Consider the following 16,962-nt stretch of genomic DNA (forward strand, 5'->3'; position numbering starts at 1 on the left):
CCTTCGGAGGCAGTGCATTCCAGACCCCTACAACTCTCTAGGAGAAGAAGTTTTTCCTTAACTCTGTCCTAAATGACCTACCCCTTATTCTCAAACCATGCCTTCTGGTACAGCATCTGGAACATATTTTCTGACAGAATAGTCAGCATCTGAAACATCTTGTCCAATCCCTTAATATTCTTATATGTTTCAATCAGGTCCCCTCTCAATCTCCTTAATTCCAACGTGTACAAGCCCAGTCTCTCTAACCCCTCTGTGTGAGACAGTCCAGACGTCCCAGGAATTAACCTCGTGAATCTAGGCTGCACTTCCTCTACAGCCAGGATGTCCTTCCTTAACCCTGGAGACCAAAACTGTACACAATACTCCAGGTGTGGTCTCACCAGGGCTCTGTACAAATGCAAGAGGATTTCCTTGCTCTTGTACTCAATTCCCTTTGTAATAAAGGCCAACATTCCATTAGCCTTCTTCACTGCCTGCTGCACTTGCTCATTCACCTTCAGTGACTGATGAACAAGGACTCCTAGATCTCTTTGTATTTCTCCCTTACCTAACTCTACACCGTTCAGATAATAATCTGCCTTCCTGTTCTTACTCCCAAAGTGGATAACCTCACACTTATTCACATTAAGCGTCATCTGCCAAGTATCTGCCCACTCACCCAGCCTATCCAAGTCACCCTGAATTCTCCTAACATCCTCATCACATGTCACACTGCCACCCAGCTTAGTATCATCAGCAAACTTGCTGATGTTATTCTCAAAGCCTTCATCCAAATCGTTGACGTAAATTGTAAACAGCGGTGGTCCCAATACCGAGCCCTGTGGCGCCCCACTAGTCACCACCTGCCATTCCGAGAAACACCCATTCACCGCTACCCTTTGCTTTCTATCTGCCAACCAGTTTTCTATCCATGTCAATGTCTTCCTCCCGATGCCCTGAGCTTTGATTTTACCCACCAATCTCCTATGTGGGACCTTATCAAATGCCTTCTGAAAATCGAGGTACACTACATCCACTGGTTCTCCCCCATCTAACTCCCTGGTTACATCCTCGAAAAACTCCAACAGAATAGTCAAGCATGATTTACCCTTGGTAAATCCATGCTGGCTCGGCCCAATCCTATCACTGCTATCTTGATATGCCATTATTTCTTCCTTAATAATGGACTCTAGCATCTTCCCCACCACCGATGTCAGGCTGACAGGTCGATAGTTCTCTGTTTTCTCCCTCCCTCCTTTCTTAAAAAGTGGGATAACATTAGCCATTCTCCAATCCTCAGGAACTGATCCTGAATCTAAGGAACATTGGAAAATGATTACCAATGCATCCGCAATTTCCAGGGCCACCTCCTTTAGTACCCTAGGATGCAGACCATCTGGACCTGGGGATTTGTCAGCCTTCAGTCCCATCAGTCTTCTCATCACTGTTTCCTTCCTAATGTCAATCTGTTTCATTTCCTCTGTTACCCTATGTCCTTGGCCCATCCATACATCTGGGAGATTGCTTGTGTCTTCCTTAGTGAAAATAGATCTAAAATACTCATTAAATTCTTCTGCCATTTCTCTGTTCCCCATAACAATTTCACCCAATTCATTCTTCAAGGGCCCAACATTGTTCTTAACTATCTTCTTTCTCTTCACATACCTAAAAAAGCTTTTGCTATCTTCCTTTATATTCCTGGCTAGCTTGCGTTCGTACCTCATTTTCTCTCCCCGTATTGTCTTTTTAGTTAAGTTCTGTTGTTCCTTAAAAACTTCCCAAACATCTTTCCTCCCACTCACCTTAGCTCTGTCATACTTCCTTTTTTTTTAATGCTATGCAATCTCTGACTTCCTTTGTCAACCACTGTGGCCCCTTTCCCCCCTTTGAATCCTTCGTTCTCCGGGGGATGAACTGATTTTGCACCTTGTGCATTTTTCCCAAGAATACCTGCCATTGCTGTTCCACTGTCTTTTCTGCTAGGCTATCCGTCCAGTCAACTTTGGCCAGCTCCTCCCTCATGGCTCCATAGTTTCCCCTGTTCATCAGCAACACTGACTCTTCCGAGCTGCCCTTATCTTTCTCAAATTGCAGATAAAAACATCATATTATGATCACTACCTCCTAATGGCTCCTTTACTGCAAGATCGCTTATCAAATCCTGTTCATTACATAACACTAAATCCAGTATAGTCTTGTCCCTGGTCGACTCCCGTACAAGCTGTTCCAAGAATGCATCCCGTAGGCACTCTACAAACTCCCTATCCTGGGGTCCAGCACCAACCTGATTCTCCCAGTTCACCTGCATGTTGAAATCCCCCATAACTACTGCGACATTACCGTTGTCACATGCCAGTGTTAACTCCCTATTCAACTTGCACCCAATATCCATGCTACTGTTTGGTGGCCTGTAGACAACACCCATTAGGGTCCTTTTGCTCTTACTGTTCCTCAGTTCTATCCACACAGACTCCACTTCTCCTGACCCTATGTCCCCCCCTTGCAAAGGACTGAATCTCATTCCTCACCAACAGGGCCACCCCACCCCCTCTGCCCACGTTTCTGTCCCTACGATAGCACGTAAACCCTTGAACATTCATTTCCCAGGTCTGATCTCCCTGCAGCCATGTCTCCATTATCCCAACAACATGATTTTTGAGTCTGGTGGTCCTGGTGTGGATGCTACGTAGCCTCCTCCCTGATGGGAGTGGGACAGACAGTCCATGAGCAGGACGGGTGAGATCATTCATGATGTTACTGGTCCTTTTCCAGCTCCTTTCGGTATGTATGTCCCTGATGGTGGGTATGTGTTGGCCAGTTTTGACGACCCATTGTGGAGCTTCCTGACCACTGCAGGTCCGTTTCTGTACCATGTACTCGTGCATGTGACAACATGCACAACTTGTCTGCACAATTTGTGGACTATTTATATTTTAATCCATAATCATTTCTTTTTGGTTCCGTAAGATTGTCACAGCCAGGAGAGGTAGTGGGGACAAGTTCCCACTGCCTCTGAAATGCTCCCGATGGAGTGCACCTCAACTAGCCTCTGACAACCAAGACCAGCTCCTGGCCTTCACGTGTGGTTTACCCACTAAGCCCGGCAGAACCATTTCTACTGACAGGAGAAGGGGCAAAGGCAGGTTACTGGCACCTTCAAACCAGTCACTTAGGGCAGATGATGATCATCAGCCATGATCTAGAAGGAAAAGCCTGAACTCAAATCTGCACTGTACCCACTCCTGGGGATGGCCGAGGGAAAGATGCAAAGCGGGGGCTCGATGTTGAGTTCAACGCTGACTGGGAATTCCTGTGCCACCGCTGTTGCCACACTCTGTTGGTTGCTGCCGTTTCTTTGGGATCATCAGCTGTGTGGAGAGGGGAGACTGCTACCTGGGCAACAGCTGCGCTCTCCATATCGTACAGGCCTGGCTTGTGTATCGAACATAGACAGCTAGGCCTTAACCGCCAAGGTCAACACGACCAACAGAGCAAATTCCTGCAAATACGAAGTTTTATTTCTTTGCTCTGCACTCTTACCACAATAACAAATTAGACATCATAAAAACACATTTATAATAAACCTGCTTCTAAAGTTGACCTGCGACTCAGGGCAAAGCATTGCTCTCTCTGACACACAGCAATGGGTAGTTTTATTTCCACATTGCTTTCCACTTACCATGTCTTTTCACTCTGACACACTTCCACATTTTATATGCAACGCACACAAAATGCTGGGGGATCTCAGCAGGTCTGGCAACATCCAGGGCAAAAAGTATAGTCAGCGTTTCAGGCTGAACCCTTTCGGCAGGACTGGTCCAGCCTGAAACATCAACTCCTCACTGTTTTCCATAGATACTGCCTGGCCTCCAGCATTTTGTGTGGGCTGCTCGGATTTCCAGCATCTACAGATATTCTCTTGTCCGTGTTCTATATTCTCCAGATGAATGGGGAAAAGGCTCTTCAGCCAATAAGTCCCTAATGTCTCTCAGAGAAATCCTGCCTCTATTAATTTTCCCTGTCAAATCCCACCCCATCATCCACAGACCGATGGGGAATCCATGACGTCACAGGGAGAATGTACAAACTCGACAAACAAACAATGCTGGAGGAGGGAATCGAAAACGGGACCATGGTACTGTGAGCTAGCGTTTCCACCCGCAATGACACCCTATCAGCCCTGAATTCCCCTTCCTGTGTACGTTAGCCCTGATCTGACCATAGGAACTCTTACCTTCCTGCTCCCACCATGGGAACGACTCCCCTTCCCGATCTGACCATGGGAACTCTTCCCCTTCCTGATCTGATCATGGCAACACTTCCCCTTCCTGCACTCACCATTGGAACTCTTCCCCTTCCTGCTCTCGCCATGGGAACTCTTCACTTCCTGCTACCACAATGAGAACTCTTCCCTTTCCTGCTTTGAAAATGTGAACACTTCCCCTTACTGCTCTCACCATGGGAACTCTTTCCCATTCCTAATCTGACCATGGGAACTCTTCCCCTTACTGCTCGCACCATGGGAACTCTTCCACTTCCTGATCTGACCATGGGAATTCTTCCCCTTCCTGCTTTCAGCATGGGAACTCTTCCCCTTCCCGATCTGACCATGGGAACTCTTCCCCTTCATGTTCTCATGATGGGAACTCTTCCAATTCCTACACTCACTATGGGAACTCTTCCCCTTCCGGATCTGACCATGGGAACACTTCCCATTCCTGATCTGACCATAGGAACTCTTCCCCTTCCTGCTCGCAACATGGGAACTCTTCTCATTCCTGATCTGACCTTCGGAACTCTTCCCCTTCCTGCACTCACCATTCGAACTCTTCCCCTTCCTGTTCTCACCATGGGGTCTCTTCCCCTTCCTGCTCTCACCATGGGAACTCTTTCCCTTCCTGATCTGACCATGGGAACTCTTCCCCTTCATGCTCTCACCGTGGGAACTCTTCCCCTTCATGTTCTCATGATGGGAACTCTTCCAATTCCTACACTCACCGTGGGAACTCTTCCCCTTCCGGATCTGACCATGGGAATTCTTCCCCTTCCTGATCTGACCATGGGAATTCTTCCCCTTCCTGATCTGACCATGGGAACTATTCCCCTTCCTGCACTCACCATGGGAATTCTTCCCCTTCCTGCTCTCACCATGGGAACTCTTCCCCTTGCTGATCTACCCATGGGAACTCTTCCCCTTCCTGCACTCACCATGGGAATTCTTCCCCTTCCTGCACTCTCCATGGGAATTCTTCCCCTTCCTGATTTCACCATGGGAACTCTTCCCCTTCCTGCACTCTCCATGGGAACTCTTCCCCTTCCTGCTTTGTCCATGGGAACTCTTCCCCTTCCTGCTTTGTCCATGGGAACTCTTCCCCTTCCTGATCTCACCATGGGATCACTTCCCCTTCCTGCACTCTCCATGGGAACTCTTCCCCTTCCTACACTCACCATGAGAACTCTTCCCCTTCCTGATTTCACCATGGGAACTCTTCCCATTTCCTGATCTGATCATGGGAACTCTCCCACATCCCGATCTGACCATGGGAACTCTTCCCCTTCCTGATCTGATCATGGGAACTCTCCCACATCCTGATCTGACCATGGGAACTCTTCCTCTTTCTGATCTGACCATGAGAACTTTTCCCCTTCATGATCTGACCATGGGAACACTTCCCCTTCCTGATCTGACCATGGGAACTCTTCCCCTTCCTGATCTGACCATGGGAACTCTTCCCCTTCCTGATCTCACTATGGGAACTCTTCCCCTTCCCGATCTGACCATGGGAACACTTCCCATTCCTGATCTGACCATAGGAACTCTTCCCCTTCCTGCTCGCACCATGGGAACTCTTCCCATTCCTGATCTGACCTTCAGAACTCTTCCCCTTCCTGCACTCACCATTCGAACTCTTCCCCTTCCTGTTCTCACCATGGGGTCTCTTCCCCTTCCTGCTCTCACCATGGGAACTCTTTCCCTTCCTGATCTGACCATGGGAACTCTTCCCCTTCCTGATCTGACCATGGGAATTCTTCCACATCCTGATCTGACCATGGGAATTCTTCCACATCCTGATCTGACCATGAGAACTCTTCCTCTTCCTGCACTCACCATGGGAACACTTCCCCATCCTGCTTTGACCATTGGAACTCTTCCCCTGCCTGGTCTGACCATGGGAATTCTTCCCCTTCCTACTCACACCATGGGAACTCTTCCCCTTCCTGCACTCACCGTGGGAACTCTTCCCCTTCCTGATCTGGGGAGTCACACTCACCCCCCAACCATACTTCGTTTAGCTGTGCAGCCTAGCTCCTTTCAGCAAACTGCTGAGAGGTCTCAACAGCGAATCCATTAGTTGGATACTGATACTGTCCAATTGGTCTCCTTGTTGAGGTTCAAATTCCTTATTTGCATAATCAATCACCAACCACAGTACAGAGACACTGGTGTTAATAACCAATAGTATCTACGTATTAAAGACCAATAATACTTCAGAATTGTTCCAATAAGTGACCAATTAAGTGTCACCCTGGAATCGTTCTGTTCTGACCTGATCTTGTCTGCGTAAGCCACATGCCTCCTGTCTTCTGCTCTGTGGGGTCCTCACTACCCTCGCTTGGCTGGGTTAACTGCACACCATGTGCAAACTAAGCACACCGAATGCTGTAGGTATCTACCGCCTATCCCTATCCCCCATCACCTACCCCTGCGAGTGGGACAAGTGCTACACCGGCCCATACACCTCCTCCCTCACTACCGTTCAGGTCCCCAGGTGAGGCAACACATTTCCGGAAAGGCTGTTGGGGTCGGTGGCTGAATTTGGTTTTCCCGGTGTGGCGTCCTTCACATCGGTGAGAGCTGACATTAAATTGAGGGACCACGTCATCGAGCGCCTACACTCCGCGAATGGCAGGCTGCCCCGCGGACACGCATTTCAGTTCCACTTCCCATACCCATTCCATGGCCAGTCCATGGCCTCCTCTACGGCCACGATGAGGCCACTCTCAGGTTGGAGGGGCAACACTTTTGGAGGGGCAACATCTGGGTAGCCTCCAACCTGAAGCATGATCATCAACTTAGCTTATTTCCATTAATTTCTCCCCCCTCCTCCTCATCTCTTTTTCTACGCCCCATTCCAAGTGCCCTCCCAGCTCCTGTACTCCTCACCTGTCCAACACATCCCTCAGATTTCCCTCCTCATTCCCTTTCCTCCACAGTCACCTCCTCTCCTTTCACACTCCTTCTTCTTCAGCTGTACACCTCCTCCACCTATCATCTCCCAGCTTCTAACTTCACCATCCCTCCACTACCTATCCACCCTTCCCCTCACCTGGTCTTACCTATCACCCACCAGCTTGTCCTCCTTCCTCTCCCCCTACCTGTATCTTCTGGAGTCTCCCCCCTTCCTTTCCAGTCCTGAAGAAGGGTCCCGGCCCAAAACATCGACTGTCTATTCCCCTCTGTTGTTGCTGCCTGGCCAATATTTTGTGTTATTCTGGATCGGGGGTTCCCAACCTGGGGTGTCCACACTCTCAGGGGGTGTGAAATGGAATTTCAGGGGGTGTGACAAAGAGTGGCTTGAGTGATGAGTCACAAATCATCACTCAGCAAGCTGCCAGTGTGCCTTGAGAAGTGATAGTAACATTTGTCCCAAGCACACTCCAGTCTCCCACTGCCTGAGTCGAGAGAGACGTAAACTCACTCCAGTCTCCCGCTGCCCGAGTCGAGAGAGACGTAAACTCACTCCAGTCTCCCGCTGCCCGAGTCGAGAGAGACGTAAACTCACTCCAGTCTCCCGCTGCCCGAGTCGAGAGAGACGTAAACTCACTCCAGTCTCCCGCTGCCCGAGTCGAGAGAGACGTAAACTCACTCCAGTCTCCTGCTGCCCGAGTCAGCGTTGAGGATTCTCATCAGCGTTACCTGGGAAGTTACACCTCAGAGTTGAGGAATCTCATTAATGTTAGCTTGAAGGTTACATCTCATAATGCCAAAATCTTTATACATCCCGAATCAACCATCGAGTAACGACTTCACGTTAAAACCAAACCCGCAGACAGTAGGTAAATTATTCAATTATAAAATTTTAAAAAGCCGCATTTTGATAAAAAGCAGCTGAAGTCATTCATTCATATTTGTCTCAATGCATTAAAGAAGTTTTTGAATTTCAAAGGTTTTTTTTTCTCTTAAAAGGTTTTTTTCTTGAATCATTGATAATTTTGAATTGTGTTATTTGAGGAGGTATCATGGTTAGCACCGAGGACTTTGAATCGTGTGATGGGAGTTCATATCTCTGGTAATTATCAGAAATAGGTGTGTAAATTCAGTAGAGAGTAGCCTAATAAGTTACGTCGCGTCCCCGTAGCATTTCCTCCTGACGATTTATTTTGGCGTAACCGCAGATAATATTGTAATATAGTATTCGAAAGCATATTTCTCACAATACTTTGCTGTAGGCATGTCTGGTTGAGTAAAGCGGTCATCCCTGACTTAGTCAGATAGTTTTTCTCATATTAGCTCATATTTTTCTCTTTACCCGTAACCCTTCATCATGTCAAAAAGAAGGAAATGGAATGATGTCTGTGTGCTTTGGTTTCGCTTGCACAACAGGAAATGATGCTTGCAAAAACCCCAGTGAATTCTTTGTAGTGTTGTGTTTTCAACCTCAAATCTGAAGCCATCCAAGCTTCAAGAGCACTTCAAGAACAAGCATGGCAGAGCCTATATTGATGGACATGATGTTGGGTCATTCAAAATCAGAAGAGTTCCTTTTGATTCACAAGGACCTCTTCCAAAATTAGATTTTGTTACTGTTGAAAAACCACTATTTCTTGCTTCATACCAAGTACATACAAAGTGGCCAAATCCAAGAAGCCCCATACAATTGCGGAAGATCTCATCAAGCCACATGCACTGGAAATGGCAACAATTATCCTGGGCAAAGAAGCAAGAAAAAAATTTGAACAGGTGCCCCTATCAAATAATATCATTCACAACTGAATCAGTGATTTGGGTGAAGATATTTTGGACCAAGTCATCTCAGATGTCAGAGCTAGACCTCTTAAAATCTCTATTCAGTTGCATCAGTCAACTGATGTCTCCAGTTGTAGTCAACTCATCACATGAGTGAGGTATGCCAATGATGGTGCTGTGAAGGAAGATGTCCTGTTTTGTAAAGATCTGAAAACAAACACAACTACAAAGGATGTGATGCAGCTGGTGAAAGACTTCTTTGCCAAACATGATTTAGATATCAAAGTCATTGGTTCTGTGTGCACTGACGGGGGCACCTGCAATGCTTGGAGATAAATCTGGCTTTTCTGCATTGATAAAAAAGGAGATTCCAGACTTGCAAGTTACCCATTGTTTTCTTTATCAGCATGCTTTGGCATCAAAAACATTGCCTCCAAGTTTGAAGAAAGTCTTTGATACTTGTGTGAAGATCATCAACTGGATCAGGGGGCGTGCTTTGAACCATCGCATCTTCAAATCATTTTGTGAGGATCTGGGAAGTGAGCATTCAGTTTTGCTTTTCCACACAGAAGTCTGTTGGTTGTCACGAGGACAAGCTTTAATCCACTTATTTGAACTGCGGGAAGAAATCAAAATTTTTCTGTAGGAGCGTGAATGTGATCTGGTTGGGGCAATGGAATCACAGGAATTCGCCCAAATGCTGGCTTACTTAGCTGACATTTTCACACGTATGAATGACCTGAGTGTTTCTCTTTAAGGAAAAGGGATAAGCATATTGAAGGCTTGTGAAAAGTTGAATGCCTTCAAAGAAAAGTTACGTCTTTGGCGTTGAAGGATGGAAAGATGCAGTCTCTCAAATTTTCCTTCACTAGAAGAGATGGTTGATGATGCTGGATCCATAACTCATGTGAAGAAATTGTGGCTCATTTGGAAATGCTGTCAGAATCATTTGATGGATATTTTGCTGCTGGAGACCTGAAGATTTCAGAAGAATGGATCATGAATCCATATTCCTATAATTTGGAGAAGATGTCAGATGATGAAGAGCTGAAGGAAGATCTTATTGACCTAGGGACAAATCGAGCTCTTGAAATGCAACTTGAAAGCAAGACTTTGGAGGAGTTTTGGTGTGCAGCACTGGATATGTTCCCAAGACTTGGTGGAAAAGCACTCCATGTCCTCATTCCATTTGCAACAACATACTTGTGTGAATCTGGATTCAGTCCTCTTTTGTCAATCAAGACAAAATCTAGGAATCGCCTGAATCCACAGGCAGACCTGCGGATCGCAGTCAGCAAGGAAGTTCCACATTTTGACAAAATCGTGAATGAGAAGCAGGAGCAAAGAAGTCATTGGATTTTATGTTCACAGTTGGGATTGATTTTACTGTTTACAATTTTTCTGAATAAATTAGAATCTAATTGCTCAAATTATATTTGCATTTTATGCACTGAGTTAAAAGCTTATTTTTTTAAGTTCAAGTTGTTCACCCGTAGTATTGTATGTGGTTCAAAAATTAGAAATTAGACTTCTTCATCTTCAAATGTGATATTACTTTTGTAGGGGGTGTGCACATTAATCAAACATTTCCTAGGGGTGTGGGGCATAGAAAGGGTTGGGAACCAAACCCCTGGATATTCAGCATCTGCAGAATTTCTTGTGTTTATAATCTGTAAACTACCCTTGTCTGCATGTTAACTTAACCCGTTCCTTGCCACATCTTCCACAAGTCTTTGTCCTTGAACAGAGCTGACCTGGTTGGACGTGGGTGTCTTCAGCATGCTGACCCTAATCACCGTCCTCTCCATCCTCATCTACCTGGAGAACGCCTGCTACCTCCTGTCGAAAATCAAGTGCCCCATTAAGAGGAAGACACTGATGTGGATCAGTGCATCACCAACTGTGAGTCAGCCGCCCATCTCAAACCAACCCTGTCAGTCCTCACTCTCAGTACGGTAGCGTAGTGGTTAGCAGAACACAATTACAGCGGCAATTCCTGCCGCTGTCTGTAAGGTGACTGTGTGAATCAGCTGGATCCACCCATCACCTCCCAGCCTCGGTACCTGTTCTGGGATCTGTGCAGGAACAGAGCAAACAGGTGGTTCATCTATAACGTTGGCAGACTTCTGTAGGTGCATAATGAAGAGTATCCTGCCTGGTTGTGTCCTGGCCTGGAATGGAAACAACAATGACCAGAAATAGAGAAATCTACAGGAGGTGGCAGATACAGCCCTCCCCACCCCTGAGCACATCTCCACGGATCGCTATCACAGGAAAACATCATCCATCACCAAAAACCCCCACCGTCCAGACCACTCTCTCCTCTCTCTGCTGCCATCGTGCAGGACATACAGGAGCCCCAGGTCCCACACCACCAGGGTCAGGAACAGTTATTACCCCTCAACCATCAGGTCCCACACCACCAGGTTCAGGAACAGTTATTACCCCTCAACCATCAGGCTCCTCAACCAATGTGGATAGTGTCACTCACCTTAACACTGAACTGATTCCACAACCTAGGGACTCACTTTCAAGAACTCTACAACTCATACTAGACCATAAGACCATAAGACATAGGAGTAGAATAAGGCCATTTGGCCCATTGAGTCTGCTTCACCATTAAATCATGGCTGATCCTTTTTTTTTTCCTCCTCAGCCCCACTCCCTAGCCTTCTTCCTGTAACCTTTGATCCTGTGTCCAATCAAGAACCTATCAATCTCAGCCTTAAATACACCCAACGACCTGGCCTCCACAGTTGCACGTGGCAACAAATTCCACAAATTCACCACCCTTTGGCTAAAGAAATTTCTTTACATCTCTGTTTTAAATTGATGCCCGTCTATCCTAAGACTTTTGTCTATCCCTTTTGTCCTCGACTCCCCACCATGGGAAACATCCTTTCCATATCTACTCTGTCTAGGCCTTTCAACATTCAAAAGGTTTCAGTGAGACCCCCCCAGACAACCTTCTAAGTTCCAGCGAGTACAGACCCAGAGCCATCAAATGTTCCTCATACGAGAACTCTTTCATTCACAGAATCATCCCTGTGAACCTCCTCTGAACCCTCTCCAATACCAGCACATCTTTTCTTGATGAGGAGCCCAAAACTTTTCACAATACTCAAGGTGAGGCCTCACCAGTGCCTTATAAAGCCTCAGCATCACATCCCTGCTCTTGCACTCTGGACCTCTTGAAGTGAATGCTAACATTGCATTTGCCTTCCTCACCACCAACTCAATCTGTAAGTTAACCTTCAGGGTGTTCTGCACAAGGTCTTCTAAGTCCTTTTGCACCTCAGTTTTTTGGATATTTTCCCCATTTAGAAAATAGTCTGCTCATTTATATCTACTACCAAAGCGTATAACCGTGCATTCTCCAATATTGTATTTCACTTGCCACTCTCTTGCCCATTCTCCTAATCTGTTTAAGTCCTTCTGAATCCTACCTGTTTCCTCAACACTACCTGCCCCTCCACCAATCTTCTGCAAACTTGGCAACAAAGCCATCTATTCCATCATCTAAATCATTGATATACAGAGTAAAAAGAAGTGGCCCCAACACCGACCCCTGTGGAACACCACTAGTCACTGGCAGCCAACCAGAACAGGATCCTTTTACTCCCACTCAAAGTTCTCAAAATTATTTATTATTTGAACTATTTGCCCTCTTCTGCACATTGGTTTTCTGTCTTCATCCATGGACTGTTTTTCATTAATTCTATTGTATTTCTTTATCTTCCTGTGAATTCCTGCAAGAAAGTGAATCTGAGAGTTGTATATGGTGACATACATGTACTTTGATGATAATTTACTTTGACTTTGATGGCCAGTACAGAGTCAGTGGGCCGAATGGCCTGTTTCCATTCTATACAAGGGCAGTTATGGATGGGTAATATATGCTAGGCTTGGTGGGAGTGCCCATGGTTCATGGACGTAGGATATAGACATGTGTATTCAAACACAAGCAGATGGAACGTCTGTTCTGTACAGAGACCCAGCTGGGATGTCAGGTAGGGTCTAGAGACAGGAGGGTGGTTTACGCAGATGTACGTCCAGTGAAGGGGTTACCCACGCACTGCGGCCTCTTCTCCGATCTCAGTGGCTCTCTGACACTCTGCTCCCCCCTACAGGTCTTCACCATCACGTCCTGCCTCGGCCTCTGGGTCCCTCGAGCTGTGATGTTTGTGGACATGGTAGCAGCTATGTGAGTGGGTTTGTTACAGTCAGAGAGCCTAAAGTACAGCCCTGACCCTCAAACACAGGCCTGACCCTGAAACATGGGCCTGATCTTCAAACACAGCCCTGACCCTCAAACCCAGGCCTGATCCTCAAACACGGGCCTGACCCTCCAACACAGGCCTGCCCCTCAAACATGGGCCTGATCCTCAAACATAGGCCATTACTCTGAAACACAGGCCTGACCCTCAAACACAAGCCAGACCTTCAAACACAGGCCTTACCCTCAAACACAGGCCTGACCCTGAAACATGGGCCTGATCTTCAAACACAGCCCTGACCCTCAAACCCAGGCCTGATCCTCAAACACAGGCCTGCCCCTCAAACACAGGCCTGGCCCTCAAACACAGGCCTGGCCCTCAAACACGGGTCTGACCCTCAAACACAGCCCTGACCCTCAAACCCAGGCCTGATCCTCAAACACAGGCCTGACCCTCAAAACAGGCCTGCCCCTCCAACACAGGCCTGCCCCTCAAACATGGGCCTGATCCTCAAACACAGGCCATTACTCTGAAACACAGGCCTGACCCTCAAACACAAACCAGACCTTCAAACACAGGCCTTACCCTCAAACACAGGCCAGACCTTCAAACACGGGCCTGACCTATAAAAATATAGGCTTGACCAGCAAGTACAGGAAAGACCCGCAAACCCCGGCCTGATGCTTAAGTACAGCCTAACCCTAAAGTACAGACCTAAAATGCATCACAATTGCTAAAACATAAACTCAGCGCTAAATGCAGCCTGGCACTAATACATAAATGACATTGCACTGTACAGAGTATATTCCAGAACACAGGCCTGCTCCACATCTCTGACATGGACACCAAGCTAGATAGAGACACACACCGGAAACACTGACCTTAAAACACAGGTCTGACCCTAATATACAGACCCAATCCCAACATGCAGTCCTGACTCTAATTCACAGAACTAAACGCAATCCACAACCAACCCCGACCCTACCCATAAAATGCTTCCCTAATTGCACCCTTGTCCCCAACCCTGCACTTTGACCTTGACGGCGCCGTTGTGCGTGAGCCTGACCCCTGACCCTGCAGTGTATGGGCAGGGAGGGCTGTGATTGGTGGGATCTGACTGCCCGTCACTCCTCGTTCCACAGGTACTTTGCTGTCTGTTATTACCTGCTGCTGCTGGTCATAGTGCAGGGGTACGGTGGTGAGGAAGCCATGCTGGAGCACATCGCGACAGACCGTGTCAGGATCAGCACGGGCCCCTGCTGCTGCTGCTGCCCCTGTCTCCCCCGCATCCGGATCACCAGGTGAGTGACTGGGGTCTGGGGCCACTGCGGGGGACAATGGTCAGTCAGTGGCACTTCACCCGTCCATTCATCACTCTCCTCAGTTCCACGCAGCCCGTCATTATGCAGACATTCCTTGCATTCTGGCCGCACGGCTGGCCTGCGCTAACAAATTCCAGCTGAGATGGTAAACGAGGTCCAGTCTCCGATGGGGAAAGGATCTCATAGGCTCAGTTGGACTGTTAGACTCATCCCACCCCTAATCTGGGTAATTACTCGATTTTTTTCCCCAGCATCTGTACTGTAATTCTCCCACTCCCCCTTCACTGTTTGTCTAGTCATCACTCTGACTCTTATGTCTTCTCACCTTGCCCATCACCTCCCCCTGTGCCCGTCTTCCTCCCCTTTCTCCTACGGTCCACTCTCCTCTCCTATCAGATTCCCTCCTCTCCAACCCCAACCTTTTCCACCTATCACCTCCCAGCTTCTTACTTCATCACCCACCCCCACCCACTTGACCTCACCTTTCAGCTTCTAGTTTGTCCTCCATTCCCCCCACCCCACCACCATCTTCTTCTCCCTTCCTTTCCAGTGCTGATGAAGTGTCTTGGCCCAAAACATCAACTGGTTATTCATTTCCATCAATGCTGCCTGACCTGTGACCCAGTCTGGGTAACCTGGTTTTCTATCCTAACTAACACCAGGATGGGTACATTGTAGCCTGGTAAAAGCTTATAGACGATGAAGGACTTCAACTAGAAATATTCAAGTCCCAACTATCTCCCCCACCCCCGTCAAGGGGAGACTTCAGGAAAGGGTTCTGGAACAGATGCGCGAAGGATTCTGGTGCTGCTCTCTGGTGTTTGCTCAGTGCTGCCCTCCGGTGTTTGCTCAGTGCTGCCCTCTGGTGTTTGCTCAGAGCTGCTCTCTGGTGTTTGCTCAGTGCTGCTCTCCGGTGTTTGCTCAGAGCTGCCCTCTGGTGTTTGCTCAGAGCTGCCCTCTGGTGTTTGCTCAGAGCTTCTCTCTGGTGTTTGCTCAGAGCTGCCCTCTGGTGTTTGCTCAGTGCTGCCCTCCAGTGTTTGCTCAGAGCTGCTCTCTGGTGTTTGCTCAGAGCTGCCCTCTGGTGTTTGCTCAGAGCTGCTCTCTGGTGTTTGCTCAGAGCTGCCCTCTGGTGTTTGCTCAGAGCTGCCCTCTGGTGTTTGCTCAGAGCTGCCCTCTGGTGTTTGCTCAGAGCTTCTCTCTGGTGTTTGCTCAGTGCTGCTCTCTGGTGTTTGCTCAGTGCTGCTCTCCAGTGTTTGCTCAGTGCTGTCCTCTGGCCCATTGAAGGATATATCTTTCCGTCAACTTCAATTTTTATTGGTGCACCATAGAGAGCATCCTCAATACAAAAGGTTCTGCTATGCTGGAAATCCAGAGCAACACACACCAAATGCTGGAGGAACTTCCTCACTTCTGTGGTTGGTAAGTTGATGGAGAAGATCCTGAGAGGCAGGATTTATGAACATTTGGAGAGGCATAATATGACTAGGAATAGTCAGCATGGAGTATTGTGTTCAGTTTTGGTTGCCTCATTATAGGAAGGATGTGGAAGCTTTAGAGAGGGTGCAGAGGAGATTTACAAGGATGTTGCCTGGATTGGGGAGCATGCCTTAGGTTGAATGAACTGGCCTTTTTTCCTTGGAACAACGGAGGATGAGAGGCATCAATTGTGTGGATAGTCAGAGGCTTTTTCCCAGGGCTGAAATGGCTAGCATGAGAGGGCATAGTATTAAGGTGCTTGGAAGTAGGTACACAGGAGATGTCAGGGTTAAGTTGTTCTACACAGAGAGTGGTGAGTGCGTGGAATGGGCTGCAGGCGATGGTGATGGAGGCGGATACGATAGGGTCTTTTAAGAGACTCCTGGAGAGGTACATGGAGCTCAGAAAAAATAGAGGGCTATGGGTAACCCTGGGTAATTTCTAAAGTAAGTACATGTTCGGCACAACATTGTGGGCCGGAGGGCCTGTACTGTGCTGTAGGTTTTCTATGTTTCTAACTCAGCAGGTCAGGCAGCATCTATGGAGAGGAACAAATAGTCGAGGTTTTGGGACCAGACCTGCCGGAGGGTCTCAGCCCGAACAGCAATAGAAATCATCCTGTTCAGATGTTCCTCAGCTTCGAGTTCAGGAACAGACCCTTCAGTCATCAGGAGGCTAAAGAAGTCGAACGTGTCCCTGGCGATTTCCACCGGTGTAACATCGAGAGCATCCTGTCTGGAGGCATAACAGCTTGGTGTGGCAGAGCAGTTGCTGTTCAAGCCTCTCATGAGTTTATAAACCCCTGTAATTGGACAGGCAGCGTCGTCCCCCCAGAGGACATAACACCCGAGGACATGCATTCACATTGAGAGGGGCTAATTTCAAAGGAGATGTGAGGGGCAAGTTTTTTTCACACAGACACTGGTGGGTGTGTGGAATGTGCTGCCCAGGGTGGTGGTAGAGGCAGATACATTAGAGGCTGTTAACAGACATTCAG

At 47.7% G+C, this 16,962-nt stretch overlaps 1 protein-coding gene across 3 annotated transcripts in view; it reads left to right on the plus strand.

Annotated features, from left to right (window-relative positions):
* Positions 1-16,962, plus strand: part of LOC132406328 (organic solute transporter subunit alpha-like) — a 61,699-nt gene that overhangs the window by 23,746 nt on the left and 20,991 nt on the right. For 2 of the 3 annotated variants that reach the window (XM_059991851.1, XM_059991869.1), the window contains exons 3-5: positions 10,698-10,852; positions 13,081-13,154; positions 14,310-14,468. In XM_059991851.1, the coding sequence (XP_059847834.1) occupies positions 10,698-10,852; positions 13,081-13,154; positions 14,310-14,468 (388 nt within the window). Of the gene's footprint in view, positions 1-7,919; positions 8,041-10,697; positions 10,853-13,080; positions 13,155-14,309; positions 14,469-16,962 lie in introns of those variants that run through there. The other variant, XM_059991861.1, reaches the window with a different exon arrangement.

The sequence above is a fragment of the Hypanus sabinus genome, chromosome 2 (assembly GCF_030144855.1).
Source record: "Hypanus sabinus isolate sHypSab1 chromosome 2, sHypSab1.hap1, whole genome shotgun sequence".
Taxonomy (NCBI): domain Eukaryota; kingdom Metazoa; phylum Chordata; class Chondrichthyes; order Myliobatiformes; family Dasyatidae; genus Hypanus; species Hypanus sabinus.